Below are 21589 nucleotides of genomic sequence, written 5' to 3'. Positions count from 1 at the left end.
AGTGGGAGCTGCCCCTTGGTTGTCCATCCTGTCGGCGTGGTTGACACGAGTCCTCTCCCTCTCCTTTCCTCCAATGCTGCAGGATAACGTGGTGGAGGACTGCATGCTGGTGGACCCCAAGCACCACCGCCATTTTGTCATCCGGCGAGGCCAGGTCTTGCGGGAGATTGCTGAAGAGTATGGTGGGGTGATGGTTAGCTTCCCACGTTCTGGCACGCAGAGTGATAAGGTCACCCTCAAGGGCGCCAAGGACTGTGTGGAGGCGGCCAAGAAGCGCATTCAGGAGATCATCGAGGACCTGGTAGGTGCCTGGGAGGGTGGCAGGGCTCCAGTCAGGCTGGGGCTCTTTGGTTCTCAGTCTTGGACTCTCAGCCTCTCTGGCTTTACTCTTGGCGGGACACTGCCCTTGAGCAGCAGCTTTTAAAAACACGTTATGAAATGAAATCTGTATGAGGAACCGGCTTCCTTCTCTCTGCCTCTCCTTCCCAACGGGAAGAAAAGAGATGGCAGGGGAGGGCGTGTCAGCGAATCCACATGGAAACTTGTGGGGTTTTCTAAACCAGCCCTTAGAGAGCCTCATCCCCCCCTCCAGGGCTCCTCCCAGCCCTCCCCTGCTGGGGCCTTGGAAGTACTGTCCTGACCATTAAGCCTGATGCCTCCTCACAGAGTCACAGCCACAGCATTTGAATGTCACCTGGCTAGTGCAGTCACCCTACAGGGACAGTGGCTAACAGTGCCGCGTGCTTTGTGCTCAGGGTGGGGCCTCTGTGCATGGAGACAGGAGATGGTCACACATGCTCTGGGCAGCAGTGAGTGCTGGTGCCATTTTGTACAGACAGGTCATCAGTACTTAGTCACTGGGAGATGTCTCAGAAAGAGGCCTCCCTGTCAGTCCTGCCCCCACCCACCCTCCCTCTGTCCACCCTGTTGTACTTTGAGCACTTGGAAAAGGGGTGGGGGGGGGGGCGTGCATCTGTGCATTTGGGGGTCTCTGTAGAGGATTGAGCGAAAGCTGGTGAAAATATGCGTCGAGCCTAAGCAGTTAACCTTTGCCTTTATTTTTTTCTTTCTTGCTGTGTCCCCCTGCCCACCCCCCCCAGGAAGCCCAGGTGACCATAGAATGTGCCATACCCCAGAAGTTCCATCGATCTGTCATGGGCCCCAAAGGTTCTAGAATCCAGCAGATTACTCGGGACTATAACGTTCAGATTAAATTCCCAGACAGAGAGGAGAACCCAGGTGGGTCTCAGCGGTGAGCTCTGTGCTGAGTGGGGAGCCAGGGGGTGTGTGAATGGACCTCCCCTACGGAGGGTGGGTGTCAGGTGGCCATCACGTGTGCTGCCTCGTGTGTCAGTGCTGGCGTGCTGCTGGAACACCCGGGTCCCAGGGTGACCAGGTGGCCTTCGTGCAGGGTGACAAGGCCAAGGACGGCAAAGCAGCTGCGGCCTCTGATGCAGGAGATTGGTTCTGAGGCTACTTACAGATTCCCAAGTGATGTGTGTGACGGGCTGCTCCCACTCTGTCCACTGTAGCTGCCTCTCCCCCAAGCACCCCTACCTGGCGGGTCTTGTCCCTTGTGAGGCAGGCGGCTCCAGTAAAGGTGGCCACTGGCTGCCCTTCTGTGACACCCCTCCCCCAGCTCCATGTCCTGCTTGTCACTTGGTCCTGCTTGTGTCCTGGGAGCACGGCAGGGTGGTTAGGCAGCCAGGAGGTGACTGGCTTGTGGGCTCAGTGAGAGCAGCGTCCTGCCTGTGTCTCAGACCTCACTTGGTCACGCCAGGCTCCCAGCTAGGTTGCAGCCCACTGTGCCGTCTCTGGTCTCGTCTGGTCGATGACCGACCCTGCAGCCTCCTGGGTCCTCCCTGAACCGCCGCCGCCGCCGCCCATCTCTGTCCTCTCTGGAGCTTCTTGTGGCCATTGAAGCTCTTGTTTCCTTAGAACATGGGCTGTTTGGAGTATATTTGAAGGAACATCGTACCCGATAAAGACATATTTTATATGTTCATTATTGAAATTCAGTCTCTTTTGTTTTGCACCTCCTCTTCTATGCACACACAGTTGTTGTTTCTGAGACACTGGAGTGTAATTTTCAGACTCATCCCTTATCTGTAGTGGCTACTTCCTAAGAATAAGGATGTTTTCTTAACGTCATTAGAGATAACTGTGGCACATCCCCCAGAATCCGCGGAGCTGGCGTTCCGTGTACTGGTACTGAATTCGTGGTCGATGGTCACATCTTTCCGGTGCCGGCAGTTCTGCAGCGTCCACCTCTTACCCTGGTCTGTGCGGCACTGCCCTGCCTGATGCTCACTCGCTCGCTTGCGTTCATGTCGTACAGACTCCTGGGTTCCATCCCACTCCACGAACCTTGCTTTTGTGTTGGGTCCACACTTGTCCCCCGCCAGCCCACTCCTGTGTTCGTGTCCCTTCACTCTTGAGGCTTGCCTGCCTCCTGACATACGAGGCCGCTGGAGGCTTCCCTCGTCCCTCTCGCTGCCGTGTCCCAGCATCGTGGCTCAGTTTCTAGGCTCCATACCCTTTGGGCTCACCGGGCATCACGTTCCAGCCTCCAAGGAAGAGCGCTCCACTCCCGGCCTCACTGTGGGGCCTTTGTTGCCACCCAGGCCAGGCTGCGAGCCAGGCTGGCGCCGGTCTGCCCTGCCTCTCCCGCCAGGACTCTGAGCTGCCCTGCCCTTCTCCCCAGTTCACAGCGTGGAGCCGCAAGTCCAGGAGAACGGTGACGATGCTGGAGACGGGAGGGACACCAAAGACACCGACCCTGGCTCCCCAAGGAGATGTGACATCATCATCATCTCTGGCCGGAAGGAAAAGTGCGAGGCCGCCAAGGAAGCCCTCGAGGTGGGTGTGCCCTCATGCAGTGTGTGACTGGACCTCGTCCCGGTGGGGCTGCCCCAAGCACCTTGGCTTGCACTGCGGGCTGTGCTGGACCGGACCCGGGCACAGAGCCCGGCACTGGGGGCTGGGCAAGTATGTGGAACCGGCAGGTTTCAGTGACAGCAGGGTCAACGTGATCTGTAGCCTCTGTGGCCTAGTGATAACCACTGCCATCTCAGGTCTGTGAGGAGGAGTCTTTTGTGTGGGGGGCACCTACCTGAGAGCCACCTCCCTGTTGGGCGCTGCTGTAAATGCTATGTTCCACGGTGTGCAGATTAGTGCTTAGGTGGAGTGGACAGACAAGAAGCAGAAACAGGTCATGTGTCAGGTGGTGCTTAAAAACAGTGCAATGTGGAAGTGAAGGGGTTGTGGAGAGGTGGTCAGGGGCTAGCGTAGAGAGAGAGCAGGGGAACCTATGTCCCCCGCTGTTAACCCAGCAACCCACACAGGCTTGGCTACAGTCTGTTCCTGATGTCAGTGAGGCCAGTTTCTGTCCCTGAGCCCCACCGGTCTCTCTCTAGTTGCTCTGTTTTTCCTGGATTTGTTTTGTTTCTGTAAGAGGTTTGCCACGGTTAAGGGCATAGGCTTGGGGTGAGGGCCAGAAAGTTTGCTCTGGTGGCGTTAACCTTAAAAGTGGATTCTGGATTCTCTTCCTGTGTTTTCTGTTGAGTTAAAAGTCTGGGTGAAGTTCTCAGTTGAGGCAGAACATCATAGAAGGTTCCAGGAAGCGCCCTGTAATTCTCACAGGGTCACTGGCTCCCTGCCAGCTGCTCTCAGGCCCGACCCTGTCTTCTCTGCAGGCACTGGTTCCCGTCACCATCGAAGTGGAGGTGCCCTTTGACCTTCACCGGTACATCATCGGGCAGAAGGGGAGCGGGATCCGGAAGATGATGGATGAGTTTGAGGTACTGGGATTTGCAGTCTTTCCCCAGGAGCCAGTGTTGGGAGCGAGCCCTCCCACGGGCCCCTGGCGGCTCAGCCCCTCGGCAGTGCGCCTCATCCTGGTCGTGCCCCGTAGCAGTGTTCCGTCCCCGGTTCTTGTGCGGGACCCCCGCCTATATCAGATCTGTGTCCCCTGCAGGTGAACATCCACGTGCCAGCACCAGAACTACAGTCTGACGTCATCGCCATCACTGGCCTCGCCGCGAATCTGGACCGGGCCAAGGCTGGGCTGCTGGAGCGAGTGAAAGAGCTGCAGGCTGAGCAGGAGGACCGAGTGGGTGTCAGCCGGGCCCGCAGGGGTGTCCTCCAGAGCCACGGTCCCCGACCACACTGCAGGCGGTTCAGCCACATGGCTGCAGGGGGACCTGGCCACCCGGGGAGCCTTCCATCAGACACAGTGTTATGAGCATGGCACTTTTCTCTTCAGTATAACAGGGGCAGAGTTAGATTTCCTATTAATTAGCACTTTTTTTTTCAAAGTAACCCTGCCACGTGTGGTGTCTCCAACCCGATAGGTAAGGTAAGGTTGGAGAGGCCTGGGAGCTATTGCTGGAATAGAACCCCGAATATGAGTGGTGTGGTCCAGGGTGGGTGTCAGCAGGCCCATGCGGACCTTCTCTCCGGAGCTGCCCTGCTTTGAGTAGGTTTGGGGACCCATCTCCCTGCTTTGGAGAGCTGGCATTCGAAGGGCTTCCTAAGTGCATGGCAAGGCTGGGTGTTACAGGCTCTGAAGCCCTGCTAGAGATTCTGTAGGGAACGGGCTTCCCATGAGGAGGAGGACTTTCTGGAGTCTTGATGCGAAGGGTCCGCAGACCTCTGGAGCCTGGTTCCTGTGGTCTAGCCTCTGGCCGTAGATGTCCCAGGCCGGCCGTCCTTCAGCACTCTCGTGCCCCCTCTTCCTTCTGGCCTGCTTTCATACCCCACGCTTTAAAGACCCCAGGACGTGTTTATGCTTCCTCATCGTGTCCCCCATGAAATTCACTGGAGAGCCAGCTCAGAGCCCACCACGCACGGTGCCAGTCTTGTCAGCGCCTGAACGATGCTCTTGTGAGGGGTGTGCACACTCGTTCCGGGTCAGCCCTCCAGCTGGCAGTGCACAGAGGCTAACGGAAAAGTGTATCTTGCTTTTGTCACTGAGGAGATCTTTGGGGTCGACAGAGTGGGGTTGACATGTGGCTGCATGTGGTGAAGGTCAAGCCCGAACTCCACCCTTGTCTCACCTGCAGGCTTTAAGGAGCTTTAAGCTGAGCGTCACTGTGGACCCCAAATACCATCCCAAAATTATTGGGAGGAAAGGGGCAGTGATTACTCAGATCCGCTTGGAACATGACGTGAACATCCAGTTTCCCGATAAGGATGACGGGAACCAGGTAAGAATGCCTGCTTGGGTCAGACTCTGTGGCTGGAACGCTTTGGGGCAGGTGGACTCTCGTACCCTCACCCTGACCTGGGAGCCGTGAGCGGGCAAGCGTAGGGCCTGCCCAGGTGGGCGGGGAGGGTGGAGCGCAGAGGGGCAGGTCTCTGAGGGTCTGAGTTTGCCTTGGGCGTCGGGGCTCCATCTCGGTCTGTGCCAGCTGGGTGAGGTCTCCCTGTGCTTGGCTGCCGTGTGAGTGCGGAACATTTCTCCCACGCCCGCCTGGTTGTTTGTGGTAGGCAAGCTTTGGCTCAGGCTGAGTCCTTCTTCGCATCTGTACCCACAGGTGCGGTCCTTCAGAGGGCACCCTCCCCCTGCCTATCACACCCCAGCCCATCTTCCTCTCCGCTCCCATCAGGGCCCCCTTCCAGCATAGCACTGCCCACTGTGGGAGCCTTGGTCTCTGCCTGAATCTCTGGCCATGGTACACAGCCAGGCACCCAGAAATGGTTCTCTAGAACCTTCTGGTCAGCAAATCCCAACATGCCTCTGCAGACTCTGGCCTTTTCAGCCCCGTGTTCCCGTGCTGTGGCAGACTGCCTGTTTCTGCACCTTCCTCCTCTGCTCAGCCCGAGTCTATAAGCCACGCACTTAACCTGAGTTCAGAAAGGCAGGCAGGCCTGCAGGGCTCCCTCTGGAGCCCCCACCTCTCCTCTGCGCCACCTGCCTGGTCCTGACCTTCCCTGGGTGCATCCTTCTGTTCCCGCTGCGTTTCTAACAAACATGTTTATGCTCCTGATCTTTCTTACGCTAATTTGTGATTTTTGTTCTGTTTCAGTGAGTTCTATGCCCAACGTGGGGCTTGAACTCATGACCCTGAGGTCAAGAGTTGCCTGCTCTGCTGACTGAGCCAGCCAGGCGTCCCTTTAACTTTAACTTTTGATGTTGAATCCTGAGAATTGAGCTCCTCTAAACTCCGCACCTTCACTACCTTCTATTTTCTTTAATTTTCCCAAGGAAACGTGACTTTTTTAGTCATTGTTTAGGGTTCAAACCACTCGGGCTGGTGTTTCAGAGCCACGTAGGATTGGGTGGCCATGTGATTTTGATACGCAGCATTTTCCTGTGAGAATTATGCTTCCGTTTGCAGTCTGTTCTGTGTCTGCATTTGGCACAGCGCTCACGGCTGCTGGCGGGTTCTGGACTCCGCCAGGCAGGTTCTAGGCACAGCCCGCCGCCCCCCACCCCTCCACTGCCACCGTGGGGCCTGCTGCTGCTCTGCTACCGCCTGGCTCATTCTGGCCTCTTTCTCTTCTGGGTAGATCTCGAAGTGTCCGCTCCTTTGTTTCCAGGTGTTTTTGTTCTCTGGTCCTTTTCTGTTGTTCCATTCTTTTGTGGGTGTAACTTTTCCTTTGTCTTAAAGAATATAGCTTACGTGTGTGATTTTTTTCTTCTTTTTTGTCGTCGTTTCGCTTTGAGTCCTGTGTTGGCTCTGCTCGCACTGTGCATGCGTGGCGCTGTCACCCGTCCACGTGTGCTGTGGGAGGGAAGTCCTGCGCAGGGGTGTGCTGGGGCTGTGCAGTGCAGCCGCAGTGTCCCACCCCTTCTCTCCAGGCGGGTCTGTCTCCAGCGAGACGCCTCCAGATGCAGGGCCCGAGGTGACCTTCCCCGTGCCCTGTGTGGTCTCTGACGCAGCACTCTCCTCGCCTGCAGCCATCTCTGTGGCCATGTGTCCTTTCTTTTCCCGTACACGTCTGGGGGGAGGCGGGGACGCAGGAGCTAATGGGCATCATTGACCTGTTTTAAATCAGCTTATGGCGGTCTCCCCCATCTTCTTCCTCTCCTGAGCGGGTCAGTGTTTCCCCTCAAGCTGAGGTCTGCCTCACTCCACCAGCACTGCCTCTTGCCGCCTCGTGGAGCCGCATCTGCTGGCTTGAGGCTCCCAGCCTGGGGTCTCTAGGGGCATCCCCTCTTCTGACTGCGCTCTCCTTTCTTAGCCCCAGGACCAAATAACCATCACAGGGTATGAAAAGAATACAGAAGCCGCCCGGGACGCTATATTGAAAATCGTGGGTGAGCTTGAACAGATGGTTTCTGAGGACGTCCCGCTGGACCACCGTGTTCACGCCCGCATCATTGGTGCCCGTGGAAAAGCCATCCGCAAAATAATGGATGAGTTCAAGGTGGGTCCCCAGCCCCACCACGAAGGGGGGTGTGTGGTTCCACGCTGTCGGGGGAGTGAGTGCCTGGGACCACAGGTCTCCTGCCTCGGCTGCTGACCGCCCTTGGGGTCTGGAACGGGAGACTTCTGAGGCGCTGGTGCCCGTCCCTGAGTTGGTGAGGTCATGTGGAGGTCCCAGCTGCGTATACGCGACACCGTCGGTCAGCGTCCCACACTGGCCTGGAGGAGACGGCATTCCCTCGGTGCGGCACGGTCCTGTACTGTCGTGATGTGTTAGCTCTGACATACAGGACCTTGGCTCCTGAACACAAGGTTAATTTGGGAAAACTTCCCTAGAGGTCCACCATTCTCAGCCACACATGACCATGACCCTTTGGTCCAGAGACTCCAGATGGAGTGTCCTCAGACACCTCAGCGGCCGCATGTGCTGTCTTTCCAGGTGGACATTCGTTTCCCGCAGAGTGGGGCCCCAGATCCCAACTGCGTCACTGTGACGGGGCTCCCAGAGAACGTGGAGGAGGCCATCGACCACATTCTCAACCTAGAGGAGGAATATGTGAGTCATGGGTGGGCAGCAGGCCTGTGCCTGGGGCACCCTGCCTGCCACTAACCGGCCTGGGGCAGCAGCAAGGCCACGTATGTGCGTCCGCTCCCAGAGGCACGCCGGTTGCAGGGTGTCCCCCTAAGCGAGCCCTAAACACTTGAGACAAGGCAGGCGTGGTCGTCGTGTGTGCCTGCTGCAGACTGACGCCCCCACCTGTGCCCACAGCTGGCTGACGTGGTCGACAGCGAGGCGTTGCAGGTGTACATGAAGCCGCCAGCCCACGAGGAGTCCAAGGCACCATCCAAGGGCTTTGTGGTACGGGACGCTCCCTGGACCGCCAGCAGCAGCGAGAAGGTCAGACACTGTTAGGCCCGCCGTTGGAGGTGGGGGCACCCCCGGCACTCGCCTCTCGCTGGGAAGCGGCTCACGCGGGACCTCTTATTGAGGCTGTGCCCTCTCCCCCCTACAGGCTCCTGACATGAGCAGCTCTGAAGAATTTCCCAGTTTTGGGGCTCAGGTGGCCCCCAAGACCCTGCCATGGGGCCCCAAGCGATAATGATCAAAAAGCAGAAATCTCTCCAGCCTGCTGACCCAAACCCCACCAACACATGGTTTGTCTCAATCTGACCCGGCGGCTGGAGCCTCTATAAATTGTTGACGCTTCCCCCTCCCCGAGGTCTCGCAGTGAAGCCAGGCGCGCCAGCACCCCGCGTGCGCTCAGGATCTGCTCCCTGACACCTTCGCTCTGGGACGGCTCTCCGCTGTCGTGAACACTAACCGAGGTAATTGGACATTTCCCCGTAAGCGTCCTGGCTCATCCAGCATGTCCGTAAGGCTCTGGCCTCCGCTAGGAGAGCTCCACAGCTGTGGCGGAGTCTACTTCCTGTGTCATGACCTCAGGAAATAAATTTCCTTGACTTTATAAAAGCCAAAATGTTTGCCCTCTTCCTTTCCCACCTCCTTTCCTCCCTTTGCCTGCCATCCAGACCCTCCTTCCAGAATGCAGTCCGCCTTCCAGCTGCCAAAAGCCCACTTGGCCCAGACCACAGGGTGGTGAGGGAGACCCGGTTTGCACACTGGGAGTACCTGGGCCCAAAGGAGAGCCGTGGTGGAGCCAGAGGGGACCGAGAGGCAGCAGGGTGACTGGATTCTTGGGCTGTCTTGGCCTCACATGTGTCGGGGTCCGAAAGCACCCAAGCGTCTCTGCCCCCAAGCGTGGTGAGCAGACCCCAAAGGCAGGGCCGCGTGTCTCCGTCTGGGCCGGCCGTGGCTGTCGTGGCGGCCTGGTGTGGCCTGAGAGACGTGGGGACAGGGAGAGGGGCGGCCCGCAGAGTGGCAGTAGAGACTAGCCGCTCCTCTGTGGCCCCCTCGCCCCAGGCCAGGTGTCTGGCGTCCTCCTTTCTACCTCAGAGCCAGTGTGGCTGCTCTCGTGCTTAGGGTGGTGCCACCCTGGCGCTCAGCCTCTCGGCGTAGATGTTTCTGGTGGTGGCGTGTCTGCTGCAGCCCTGGGGGCGGGAAGCCGGTGCTGGGGCTCAGCCAGGCTGTCCTCTGACGCACGCTGGGATGCTGCGTGTGAGCCCCCGGGAGCTGTCTCAGAGAGGCAGGCATCGTGGTCCTGGGGCAGAGAGAGGTGGTTGCTTGGCCTGGACCGGAGGACCCGGTGCTGGTGAGGGAGGGTCCGCTCTTTCTCAGGTGTGTGCTGGGTGACTGTGGGTGTCGGACCACGGGCCTTGGCCCGACCACAACGTGCCCTGCCCCCCAGCGGACTGTTGAAGGTCAGCTCTGGAGAGGAGAGGTGGCCCCGGGCGGTACAGAGGCGCCCGTGTGTCGCATCGTGAGGGAACGAGGATGGCCCTTTGTGTCGGCCCCCTGGCCTCCCCATCTCTGCCTCTGCCCGCATGGAGGTGATGGGGCCCTGTCGGGTCACCCCACCTGGGATACTGGAGTTCCTGGGGGCCAGCTCGTGTCTGGCGCACACCCTGGGCCGCCCCTGCATCCCCGTCCTTCACTCTCCACTCGGTAGCTCAAGCCCGGTGATCTCCAGACTCTGAAATTCTAAGTAGACTGAGAATTGCTCGACCCAAGTGTACCTTCGGCTGCCCCTGCCAGCTTTCCGTCTGCCACGGCAGCCTCCAGCGTGCCCATCTGTGGGAGCGAGCCACGGGGGTAGGAGAGAGCACCCACCTCAGCAGGCGGCCTGGGTGTCCCCAGAGTAGGCCTGTGAGGAGACGGAGGAAGGGAAGGCACCCCCTCCCCTCTCGGGGAGCCTGATTGGGAAGGGGGGGCCCCTCCGCCTCTCCACCTGCATGAGGTTTGGAGCCTTTCCCGTGGGCCGTCGTTTCCCTCTGCCTGCCCCTCTGGCTCCCTCGGCGTCTGCCCAGCCCTCTTTGCCCTTCATCTTTTCTATGGCATCCTTCGACGTCCCCCGCCCTTCCCCAAACGTAAATTTTAAATTTTCACAAGTTTTTGCACATCTGCATTTATCACTAAATGTTGTAGATATGAATCCCCCCTTCCCCTGAACTGTGTTTGGGATCTTGCGTGCTCTGTTTTTGGTTGTTGTTGGTAAAGACTGTTGGTGGCCCTGCCCAGGCCTGGTCTCCTGTGGCTGCCCCTGCTGCTGGGGCAGCCCTGGGCAGGGTGGGGTGTGCGTGTCCATTTCCTTTGTTGAATGTCTTCCATATTATGTGTTTCCATAGCTATGATCCGTCCCTTGGCCTTAATTTTGGAATCTGGAGATTATATGCAAACATGTGTAAAGGCTTATGAATATGGATGACACTGGAATTTTATAAATTCTAAAATAAAACCCAAAACCAGATGTAGTGTGCTAGAACTCGTTTTATCACGCGGCATGCCGGTTCTCGGTCCTGTGGAACCAGGGGTGTCTTCAACATGCTTTTGAGTGGTAACTAGAGACCCATAGATGGTTCTAGTCTCCAGTGCGACTCTCCCGGTGGCACATGGGAGATAGAGCTGTGCCCCGCGTGCAGAGAGCTGGGGGTGGGGAGGGCCCTGAGCCACAGTGTCGGGGCCAGCATCTCTGGTGCGGGGCCACCTGCCCTGGGGGCTGGGAGGGAGGTGGCAGGGAAGCTCCAGGTGCTGCTGCGGGCAGGGCGTTGGGGGGCGGCAGCCGGCACCTGAGGGGCTAGGGCTCATGAGCAGAGGCCCAGGGTCACCGAGGGCACCACAGCTCTGGGCCAAGAAGGGGCAGAAGGTAGGCTGTGGCCTCTGAGGGCAGTGAGCCTTTGACATCTTCAGGGCAGCAGAGTCCCTCACCTCCAGGTGGGACTGCCGGCTTGGGGTGACCCCCGTGACCTCAGAGAGAAGGGACTCGTGAGGCCTGGCCACCTCCTGGCAATGTAGGCTGTGGGCCCAAACTCCTCTCTGAGCTCTGGGAGTAGTTGTCCTTTGCTCCGTTTGTTCCAGAGAGAGCCTGTCTCCAGGGAAGGGTACAGGAGGGGTGATCGGACTGGCTACCCTGTCACAGGCCAGGGTAGAGTGCTCGGCCGGGCACCGTGCCGCCGGTGGATGAGGGAAGGTAAAGCGGGGGGCAGAAGGGCTCACCTCATTCTCAGCCAGCGCCTGCTTGGCGGCGTAGTACTCTCGCTTCACCTTGACCTCCACGGACTCAGGAATGTCGGGTACCAGGAGGTCGAGGATCCGGCCGATGGAGAACACCACGTGCTGGGGGCAGGACATAGTACGAGCAGTGGGAGGGCGCCCACCCCTCGGTAAGACAGACGCCTGCAGTGGCCTTAATGGGGCCAGGGGTGCGCACCTGCTCCCCAGGTGTGAGCTGAGCTGGAGAGGAGCAGGTGCAGGAAAGGAAAGCCCTGGAGGCAGAAGCCACCGCTGCGGAGACCTGCCCCAGGTCTCACGGCCTGTGGAGCCTCCCCGGACCCAGCAGTGCCCAGAGCAGTTCAGTATCCACACAATCTAGGCCAGGCAGGGGTTGACAAAGTTTTCAAGACGGGGAAACGACAGTGCACAGGAGAGTGGCCCTGTGACCGGGTAGTAGCTTGGTCGCACACCTCCCCACCCCTACCCCCACCAACACACACACACACACACACACACCCCCGACATGGTGGGATTAGGCAAAGCATCCTGGGGGAGGGGTGGGTGTCCTGCTAAGGCCAAGAGAGCCAACGGGAACTAGGAACTTGGCTAACCTCAAACACTATGACGAAGGCCAGGCGGATGGCCAGAAGATTCCAGTATGTTGGAGAATACTGCCCATCATCTTCCCTGAAAGCCTGATACCTGTAGGAGACACGGAACTCAGTGTGGGGAGCTGGGGCTGAGGGTCAGCTGAGGAGCTGGCAGGGGCCCTTCTTAGCTTCTCTACTTTTTCCTTCCCTGATCGTGTAGTTCTGGGCCTGGCTTGCCTGAGAATGCCTGAAGGAGGGAATATTCCTAAACGGTACTAAACAGTGCCCTCGGCTTTACTTCTTGGGGTTCCGGGGTTCCAAAGGGATGGATGGGCTGGATTGTCCCATTCCCTACAGCCTGCACTGGGCCCCAGAGTGGCAAACGCCCTGTTAATGTCATGGATGTGATAATATGATGAATCTGCTTCCGCCGGTGATGTCAACCTCGTCAACACTGAAAACCTGCCATTCGGAGATCAGTCAGCTGTGCCCAGACACCTGTCCAGCATGGCTCTCCCTGACTAGAATAAGCTGATGTTAAGTTTTGCTTGCTATTTCCAATCTGTCATCTTGTCATCCTTTGACAACTTCCTGTATTTCTGGTTAGATTCGGCATTCCATTTTGACATAAACTGCCATGCTACCCTCCATGGAAAGCAGTATTAGGGCCAACTTTGTAGACAAAGAAACAATTCTTGAACATTAAAAAAAGTTACTGAAGGAAAAATCCTCAATGCCTGTAATAAACTCTAAGTGGCCTAACTAGGCACAACAGAAGAAAGACTGGGAACTTGGAGACGATTATATGAAATCACCCTGAACGCAACACAGAGAGCCAAAAGATTGCAAAATGCATCCGTGCCCTTGGGACGTGAAGGGAGAACAGAGGTGCTCCAACATAGCAGTTCCAGAAGCGGAGAATGAATGCAAAGAAAAGTTAGAGCAGCTCTGTTTGAAAAATGAAATGGAGAGGTTTCCATGGGGCGCCTGGGTGGCTCAGTCGGTCAAATGTCTGATCAGCTCAGGTCATGGTTTCGCGGTTCATGAGTTCGGATCCCGCACTGGGCTCTGTGCTGACAGCTCGGAGCCTGGAGCCTGCTCCGGATCCTGTGTCTCCCTGTCTCTCTGTCCCTCCACTGCTCACACTTTTCTCTCTCTCAAAAATAAACATTAAAAGAAGAAAAAAAAAGAAACCGAAATGGAGAGGTTTCCAGAACTAAAGAAAGACATCACCTTTCAGAGCAAAAGCACATAACTGATTTCCAGTGAGAAACTTTTATCAACATTTATTTATTTTTGGGACAGAGAGAGACAGAGCATGAACGGGGGAGGGGCAGAGAGAGAGGGAGACACAGAATCGGAAACGGGCTCCAGGCTCCGAGCCATCAGCCCAGAGCCCGACGCGGGGCTCGAACCCACGGAGCGCGAGATCGTGACCTGGCTGAAGCCGGACGCTTAACCGACTGCGCCACCCAGGCGCCCCACCAGTGACAAACTTTTAAATAAACTCTACGATGGCAGAGACCTATTAGTAACACAAGTCGAGGGAAACCTTCTATGCTTACCAGAGCTTTCCACAAGAGAGTAATAGTCCCAAAGAGCTAAGGGAAGATAGCTCAATGGAGAACTGTATACCCGCTATTGGAAGGACAAAGAGATACTTTCCGATACAAAAGGCAGCATACAAAAGGGTTTGCCGACTACGCACCATTCCCGAAAGCGCTAGTCAAGGATGTACTTCTGCAAGAATGAAAGTGAATTCAGAGGGAAGGCAGAGCGTAAGGAACCCCTGTAGCCACAGAAGCTACTAAAACATACCATATGGACATGATTAACAAATGACTAGAAATGTTTTTATTTTCTAATACTAAAACTCTGTATGACAATAATAAGATGGAGTGGTGGGTGCTAAATAGGCGATAAAGCACGTGAATTCCTTTAGTCTGATAGGAAAGTTTATATAGTTAAGAATGTATGCTAAAAATGTAAGGATAATCTCTCAAAGAATAAAAATATACGCCATCCGTTCTAAATGAGCATAAAGAAAAAAATTTCTAGTCATCCACCAGAAAGCAAGAGAAGAAAAAGGAAAAAAAAAATGAATGGAAAAAGTAAGTATCCACTAAGAAGAGATCACAAATAAGAACTTATGCAACTAAGAACCTCACGATACATAAAGCAAGATGCGACAGAACCACATGAAGAAACTGATAACTCTACATTCCTGGAAAGATTTTCACTTCGCCTGTATCAGAATCTGATAACGCAGCGAGGTGGGGGGTGCAGAAAAAACCCAAACAAGAGAGTTAAGAAGCCTTCCCTCAGAGGTTTATAGACAGCCTTACTTTAAAACAGATAATACAGGATTCAAGGTCACTTGAACCAGCAAAAATCAAGTGAGCAGATCATAAAGGAAAACGACACATGTTAAGAGATTTGTATCATATGGACTCTTCAGGTTCTCTGATCACCAAGCAGTTAAACCAGAATGGTTTTTTATAAGTAGAAGAAAAAAAAAAAAAGAACCCTCCACACCGGGGAACTTTTCTAAATAGTTCATAGATAAGTAGGGGGATAGCAACTGCAGTTACGAGATTCAGAAGTGAAGGGACAGGTATTATCAACGAAATGAGGCTTTTAAGGAGTAGGGTCAAGTAAACTTATAGACATAAATACGTTTATTAAAACGAAAGACAGAAAAGGGCGCTTGGGTGGCTTAGCTGGTTAAGCGTCCGACTCAGCTCAGGTCATGACCTCACGGTTCGTGGGTTCAAGCCCCGCATCAGGCTCTGTGCTGCCCGCTCAGGGACTGGAGCCTGCTTCGGATTCTGTGTCTCCCCCTCTCTCTGCTCCTCCCCCGCTCATGCTCTCTCTCTCTCAAAAATAAACATTAAAAAAATTTTCTTTAATGAAAGACTGAAAGCAAATGAGCTATGATGTCAAGTTCAGAAGATTGACTTTTTAAGAGGAAAGAAAACTATCTGGAAAGAAAATGAGATAACTACCAAAACAGAGCTTAAGCAAATCATCGTAGAATACTATGAACAAGTTTGTGTCATTCTGTTTTTAAAAGTAGTTGGAATAGGGACGCCTGGGTGGCTCACGGTGAAGTGCCAACCTCGCCTCAGGTCATGACCTTGCGGTTCATGAGTTCCAACCCGGCATCGGGCTCTGTGCTGACAGCTTAGAGCCTGGAGCCCCATTCGAATTCTGCATCTCCCTCGCTCGCGCTCTGCCTCTCTCTCTCTCAGAGATAATAAACATTTTAAAAAATAACAAAAATAAAATAAGTAGCTGGAATACAGTTTTCTGCAAATGAAATTGCCAAAACCGAGAAGAAACAGAGACGGGAAATAAACCTATGTCCATGAAGGGAATGGCAATGGAAGTAACAGGCGCCTCCCCAGGGGCCCAGTGTTGCCTACCAAGTCCGCCTGGGTCCCCGTGTCCCCAGACGCAGGCCTGCGCTCTCACCTCCTCCTCACCCCTACCCCAGTCCCCGCCCTCCTCCCCCCCCCGCCCCCCGACGCTGGTCTGCGACTCCGGGCCCCGCCCCCACCGGCTCCCCGGCCCCGCCCCCACCTGCAAGTGCGGTTGTGCGCGGAGGCGAAGGCGGGCGGCGCGCGCGCCAGCGTGAAGTTGACGAAGCCGCGCAGGTCGGGGGCGCGGGTCCACCGGTAGTAGGCGCGCGGCAGGAAGTCGGACGAGAAGGCCAGCAGGAAGGCCTGGGCGCGGGGCGGCTGGTCAGCGCGGGCCCGTCCGCGCGGCCCCGGCGCCCCCACCCCGCCCCGCCCGCGCGCTCACGTTGCTGACGACCGCCAGGTGCGCGATGCCAGCCAGGATGTGGGACCAGATGCCGATGTCCTGCGCGCGCTCGGCCACCGGGCGCCGGTGCTCGCAGACGAACTTGCGCGCGTCCAGGCGGATCTCCACCCAGTTGTTGAGCAGCGCGAAGAGCGGCGCGAGCGGACACGCGGCCACGAAGATGGTGACGAAGCCGAACTGCAGCACTGTGGGCGAGGGCCCCCGGCCCGCACTGTGTGAGCCCTGTGCGCCCGCTTAGGCCGGTGAGCAGAGCCACCCGCGCCTGCCACCAGTGGGTGCCACTGCCCGCCCGCCAGCCTTTCGCAGGCCCTCCTCTCCGGAGGCTCTGGGGCCACCTGCTGTTCCTGCTCGGCTCATCTGAGACTCCGCTGCAGAGCCCCCGCCCCCAGGAATTCTCCCCTGACTGCTCCCACAGCGCTGCAGGCGTTTCAGGCCGAGCTTGGGCCTCCCCTGGCTCTCTGAGGTCAGGGACTCTGGAACTCTCCAACCTGGGTGCTCAGACACCCTGAGGGCTCGTGCAGCGATGGAAACAGAAACATTTCTGATTTCAGAGCCGACTTCACCATTCACCCCTCTGGGGGGGGGGGGGGGCTTTAGGGAATGGCTTTTGTTGTTTTTAGGTTATTTTTCACTAATCTCAACATCCAACCCGGGGCTCGAACTCACAAGATCAAGAGTCGCCGGTCCACAGACTGAGCCAGCCGGGTGCAACCCCCACCCCCACCCAGAGCTTCGTGAAAGGGGTTCCTGGGTCTCATGTGAAATCCTGAAGGAGAGCATTGGGTCCCATTTCCTGTTGTCCAGTGAAATAGGGACACATGAGGTCCATCAACCCCACTCACATGCTATGAAAAAGCATGACTGCTCCCTTTTATGCAAAGAACGACGTCACCACTGTCACTCATTTTGCTTTGGCTTCCGGAGACCTCAATGTGTTGGGTTCAGATGCAGTGCTTTAGAGTAGGAGTGTGCCGTGATGGCTTCCCCTCCCTTGTCTCTGGGTAAGACCCTGGACGGGCAGGGGACCACTACCCATAGTAGACACAGCCCCTGCCCTCCGAAAGTGCTCCACCCCACGTGGGGAATGAGCCGCAGGCATGGGCACCACCTGGCTAGGGCACAGTTGAGGGTCCAGTGAAGAGTGTGGGCGTCGAGAAGCTCTCGAGAAAATCAACTCCTCGAGCCCACCACCTCCCGCCCCCAGGGCCGGGTCTCTTGTGCACCTCTCCTCACTCCCTCCATGTGCCCTGGCCCGTGCTTCCCAGGGTTGGGCGAGATTAAGGAGCACCCCACCCACTGCCCCCAGGCCCTCTTCTGAACCCCCGTGCCCAGGGCACCGTCCCTTCCCACCCTCGGCCATCCTTCTTCAAGATCTCCCCTCTCCAAACCCCACGATCTCCCTTCCGGAACCTTTGCAGGCCCCGCTCCACCAGGGACCCTCTGTCCCCATGTCCACATCATCTTTCAAGGTAGATGTACCCAGAGGAACACAGGCTGGAGCCCTTCTCGGGGTATGGCTGCCCCTCCCCCCCCAAGTCCCTGGTGCTGGCAGAGGCCGTGGCCGTGGCCGCTAACATGGCTCCTACCCATTTCGAGGTACTCGTCGAACAGACCCTCACAGGGCAGAAGCTCATAGTTGGCCTCCCAAGGTGCCTGGCCAACCGCCTCAGAAACCCCCGCCTTCCTCTTCTTGGAGCACAGCCGGAACTTCTGCCACCAGCGCTGTAGCTTCCTAGAGGAGGAGACATCCAGGAAAATGGCCCTTGTTCTCCCAGGCCTGGCCACGCTTGCTCTGTGGGTGAGGGGCAGCAGGGGGAGGAGGGCCTGGGCCATAGGGAGGGGAGGGGTGAAGATCTTGTGGAACTCACTGGCTGAGAGCATCTACATCCCCCCCCCCCCCGCCCCGCCATGGGGGCAACCCCTCCCCCGACTGCCCCCACCCCCCCACCCCACAGCGCCCTGGGGAACTGCAGAGAGGTTCCGAGCGCTAAGTCAAGGTCGGGAGGGGACAAAGGACACCGCGGTGCCAGTGGGGGCAAACGTGTGCGTCGCTCTATCATATTCGGGGAGGGGGGGGCGGGTGTGTCTGTTGCTTTGCCACACTGTCAGGTGTCCAGCTCCTGTCCCCGCCAGGCACCGAGGTACACGCTGCCCTTGTAATCTCACATTCAGCTTCAGGGCACCAACTGCCCAGAGAAGCAAGGCCACACCCAGGGGTGTGGGGGGGTGTGGATTGGTCACGGTCCCACAGCTAAGGGGAGTCAGCTAGTGGGGGAAGATCAGGTGTGCAGGGGCCGACGGGAGGGTGTCCAGGTCGGCTCCAGCCTGGGAGGGGCACCCCGTTGCCTTGAGGAGGGCCACGGTGGTGCCAGTGGGGTGGCACCGGGGAGATGGAACCCCAGTCGTCCCTGGTCAGGGCACCTGAAGCCTGGGGCCTCTCGCTGCTCCCTCTGGTGCTGGCCTCGAGGCTGGGGATGCTCAAGAATGCCCCGGCCCAGCTAGAGTGGGCTGCACACCTGATGGGCCAGCACGGGTGGGGCAGGGCCCGGGAACCCAGGCCTCCCCGCCACCCCAGAGCCGGCCCAGGGCCAGAGGCCTTCGTGAGCCTGCCCGGCAACCACACACCACACGGGGCAGGTGGCTGGGGCACACCCTCCCCCTCCCTTGCAGATGAGGCATCGAGGTGGTCTTCTCCACCTCTTTTTCCGGGCTGGGGCTGGGCCAGGGGCTGCTCTCCCAGACGCTCCCAGATCCCACGGCCCCTGGCTGCTGCCCAGGGCAGGGTGGGGTGGCTCACGGGACGAGAATCTCCTGCACGTTGTTGATGATCTGCTTGCCCACCATGATGACCAGGAGCTCCTGTGCCAGCTCGATGAGGCAGCCTCCGGCCGCACACTACAGCAGCAAGGCTTCAGGTTAGCTCTGGGAGGGACCGGCCTCATCTCCGCCACCCTTCTCTGTGCCTCGAAGGCGTCCCCTCCCACGCCGTCCCCTCCCTTTCAGACATGCCACAGCACACCCAGGACTGCAGAGACTGTCCCTCCCTCTCCTCGACCTCATGCAACCACCCCCCGTCTCCCCCAGATCCAGCTGGCAGACTGTGCATAGAGATGATGGGGGTGCTGCCCTATAGCACCCCAGCTTTCCTTTGGGGACCCACACAAAGGTGGGTTGTGTGGGGCTGACCCTAACCTGTGCCTCCAGGGAGGACTCAAGATGTAGGCCCCACGAATCGGTGACCCGAGTCAAGTGAGAGTTGGGCTGGGGCTCTTACGGGGGCTCCTGAGGCGGCACAGGGGTACTGGGCTCGAGGGTGTCAGGCCAACTGCAGGGTCTCCCCAACCAGGTAAGGAGAACCTGGCTGAGTGCACGCCAGCGATGGGGAAAGCAGCTCGGCACTGGTTAGACCCCTGGATCCAGCCATACCTGAGCCCACGGGGCCCTGAATGTGTTCGGTACCAGAGCCAGTGGCACTCCCTGTTTTGCTTAAGCCAGTTTGAGTTGGGAACTTTTCCCACTGACAACTGAATGCTGCTTCACTGATATGGCGTGTCGTGCACAGTCGTGCCCCCAGGTCGGGGTCCCAGCTGCCTGTCCCTAGGAAGCTCCTCCCATCTCATGGAAAATGGAGGGTGTCCCTCAGAGGTGGCAACTTTGCAGTCAGCTCTTGGGTTGGGTTACAGCCCAAACCTGCGGGAAGGAAGGAGACCCTCTTTTTCTCAGAAAGGAGAAGCGGGTCTTTTAGGTGATGAGCTCAGCAGGAGCTATCAGACCCCCACCCGTGTCCCCTGACCCAGCTCGGAAGCTACCTGTGGACCGTCCCAGGCACGCCCCTCATGCTGCCTGCACCTCTGGGCTCGGGCGTGCTTGGCCTTGCCCTGGTGAGGAACCGGATGCACGAAGACCATTTGGAGATTTCCTCCAATGTCCCAGAAGGTCCAGGACAGAGTCGCACCCAGGGGCTCATAGCAGTGACCCCTCCCTCAAATGCAGGCACGCTCCCTTCTCCTGCCCCGCCCCCACCCCTCACATGCTTGCTGGGGTAACGCCCACAACAATTGCTTGCACCTGAGTTTTTATCTTGGGGTCTGCTTGGGGGACCCCACACTATAGCGATGCTTCATCCTGCACCAAACCCGCTTCCACGTCCACCAGGTTCACGCCTGGCTCTCGCAGCAGCCTGTGCTAATGGGGTTGGGGCTGGCCGCGGGGAGAAGCCAGGGCCGCCCTGGCCACGGGCACCGAGCCCCTGAGGGTGTCCAGCCCCTGCACCCCCACTCCCCCACGGTGGTTCGGGTCCTTCACCAGGGCTGGAACCCGGCTCAGGTGTGCACCGAGCCACACGGGAACAGGAGGCACGAGCAGGACCTGTGACTAGGCGTGCAAGCGGTGCGGGGTCGTGCGGGGCAGGAAGGTCCGAGGCCTTGGAGACTCAGGAGGCGCGCCCCGGGGTCTCCGCCTCCGTTGGCGGGTGCTGGCCTCCCCACACACTCACCTCCTCGTTGCGGACCCCGAATAAGGTGTGATAGTTGCCCGGGTATCCCACAAACCTGGAGGAGAATTGGGGCCCGGAGGCCATGAGTGAGGAGGGGCTGCTGCCCCCTCGCCCGCCTGACAGGAGGAACACCAGGTGGGCCCGAAACCGAGTCTGCTCAGAGGCCCAAGGCCAGGACTGGCCCCGGTCCCACCCTCGGCTCCTGTGCCAACAGCCCCCTTCCCTGGGCGTCTGGACGGCGTCCCGTGCCCGCTGGGGGGAACAGGAGGGTAGAGTGGAGGGAGCGGTGCTGACCTGCCCTTGAAGAAGGCGATGTAGATGGGGGAGGCGTAGAAGTTGACAAACTGGAAGATGAACACCTTGAGGGTGAAGGCGTCCTCGAACTTGGTCTGCGTGCGGTGCATTTCTGCGGCACAGGGGGCCTCGCTCAGTCCCCCACGGGAGGCCAGCAGGGAGGGAGGAGAAGGTCGCATTGCCGGATGTTTTAAGGAAACTCACTCGAGAATGGGGTGGAGTATGGCACTCCTAAATTCCTATTTTCAAAGTCACTTAAAAACATTGCATTGGTAGAGGAGGAGCTGGGGGAAGGGAAGGGAGGTGGCACCGACGCTGAGTTAGCACGGTGCGCACAGGTGGGCACCAGGGGTTGGAGCGACAGAAGAGAGCCTGGGGGCTGGGCGGAGGAGGTGTCCGGGGCTGGGGACATACAATGTTAATCGAGGGGGACACCCGTGGCTGGAAAGGGGGGACGCACGAAGCCTGCTGTTGCAGAAACACTCGGGGCCACAGAGCCCGTCCCTGCTGTCCCCACACCTGGAGCCTCTCCTTGGACACCTGCCCACTGCTGTCCCCACACCACCGTCCCCAGGTGAGTCCTCTGTCCCTCTCTTAGACCAGGCTGGTAACAGGTAAGCAGTTTGTGTGGAACGGACAGACTGGTTCATCAGCGTTTGTCCTTAGGAGATGGGGGTCAGGGAAAGGAGGAGAGAGGCTGGCAGAGAGGGGATGGGGCAGGAAGGGCAGAGCAGAGGGAAGGGGCTCAGGAAAGTGGAGGGGGCTGGGTATGTCCCGGGCCCCGGAGGAGTAGCTCGGCTGTGAGGGTCTCCCGTTCTCCGCCCACGGAGGCCCCACTCAGTGCTATGTGTGAGGCCCCTGGGCAGGGTCCCACATGCCCCGCCGGTGCCTCACTCAGACAGAA

At 58.0% G+C, this 21589-nt stretch overlaps 2 protein-coding genes across 13 annotated transcripts in view; one reads left to right on the top strand and one right to left on the bottom strand.

Annotated features, from left to right (window-relative positions):
* Positions 1-8851, top strand: part of HDLBP (high density lipoprotein binding protein) — a 70455-nt gene extending 61604 nt beyond the window's left edge. For both annotated transcript variants that reach the window (XM_027045579.2, XM_027045588.2), the window contains exons 19-28: positions 83-301; positions 1101-1239; positions 2705-2859; positions 3696-3800; positions 3977-4111; positions 5064-5207; positions 7189-7374; positions 7813-7929; positions 8143-8271; positions 8387-8851. In XM_027045579.2, coding sequence (XP_026901380.1) covers positions 83-301; positions 1101-1239; positions 2705-2859; positions 3696-3800; positions 3977-4111; positions 5064-5207; positions 7189-7374; positions 7813-7929; positions 8143-8271; positions 8387-8473 — 1416 coding nt within the window. In that variant the 3' untranslated portion in view covers positions 8474-8851. The remainder of the gene's footprint in view (positions 1-82; positions 302-1100; positions 1240-2704; positions 2860-3695; positions 3801-3976; positions 4112-5063; positions 5208-7188; positions 7375-7812; positions 7930-8142; positions 8272-8386) is intronic.
* A 1892-nt stretch (positions 8852-10743) lies between these two features.
* Positions 10744-21589, bottom strand: part of ANO7 (anoctamin 7) — a 29793-nt gene continuing 18947 nt past the window's right edge. For 6 of the 11 annotated variants that reach the window (XM_053216087.1, XM_053216086.1, XM_053216088.1 and 3 more), the window contains 9 exons: positions 20686-20797; positions 20392-20446; positions 18694-18791; positions 17483-17628; positions 15876-16081; positions 15654-15796; positions 12093-12183; positions 11485-11721; positions 10744-11353 (listed from right to left, as the gene is read on the bottom strand). In XM_053216087.1, coding sequence (XP_053072062.1) covers positions 11237-11353; positions 11485-11721; positions 12093-12183; positions 15654-15796; positions 15876-16081; positions 17483-17628; positions 18694-18791; positions 20392-20446; positions 20686-20797 — 1205 coding nt within the window. In that variant the 3' untranslated portion in view covers positions 10744-11236. Of the gene's footprint in view, positions 11354-11483; positions 11722-12092; positions 12184-15653; positions 15797-15875; positions 16082-17482; positions 17629-18593; positions 18792-20391; positions 20447-20685; positions 20798-21589 lie in introns of those variants that run through there. The other 5 variants (XM_053216089.1, XM_027056319.2, XM_053216090.1 and 2 more) reach the window with 3 other exon arrangements.

Source organism: Acinonyx jubatus, chromosome C1 (assembly GCF_027475565.1).
Source record: "Acinonyx jubatus isolate Ajub_Pintada_27869175 chromosome C1, VMU_Ajub_asm_v1.0, whole genome shotgun sequence".
Classification (NCBI taxonomy): domain Eukaryota; kingdom Metazoa; phylum Chordata; class Mammalia; order Carnivora; family Felidae; genus Acinonyx; species Acinonyx jubatus.
Note: the sequence above shows the minus strand (reverse complement) of the source record. Positions and strands in the feature narration are given on the sequence as shown.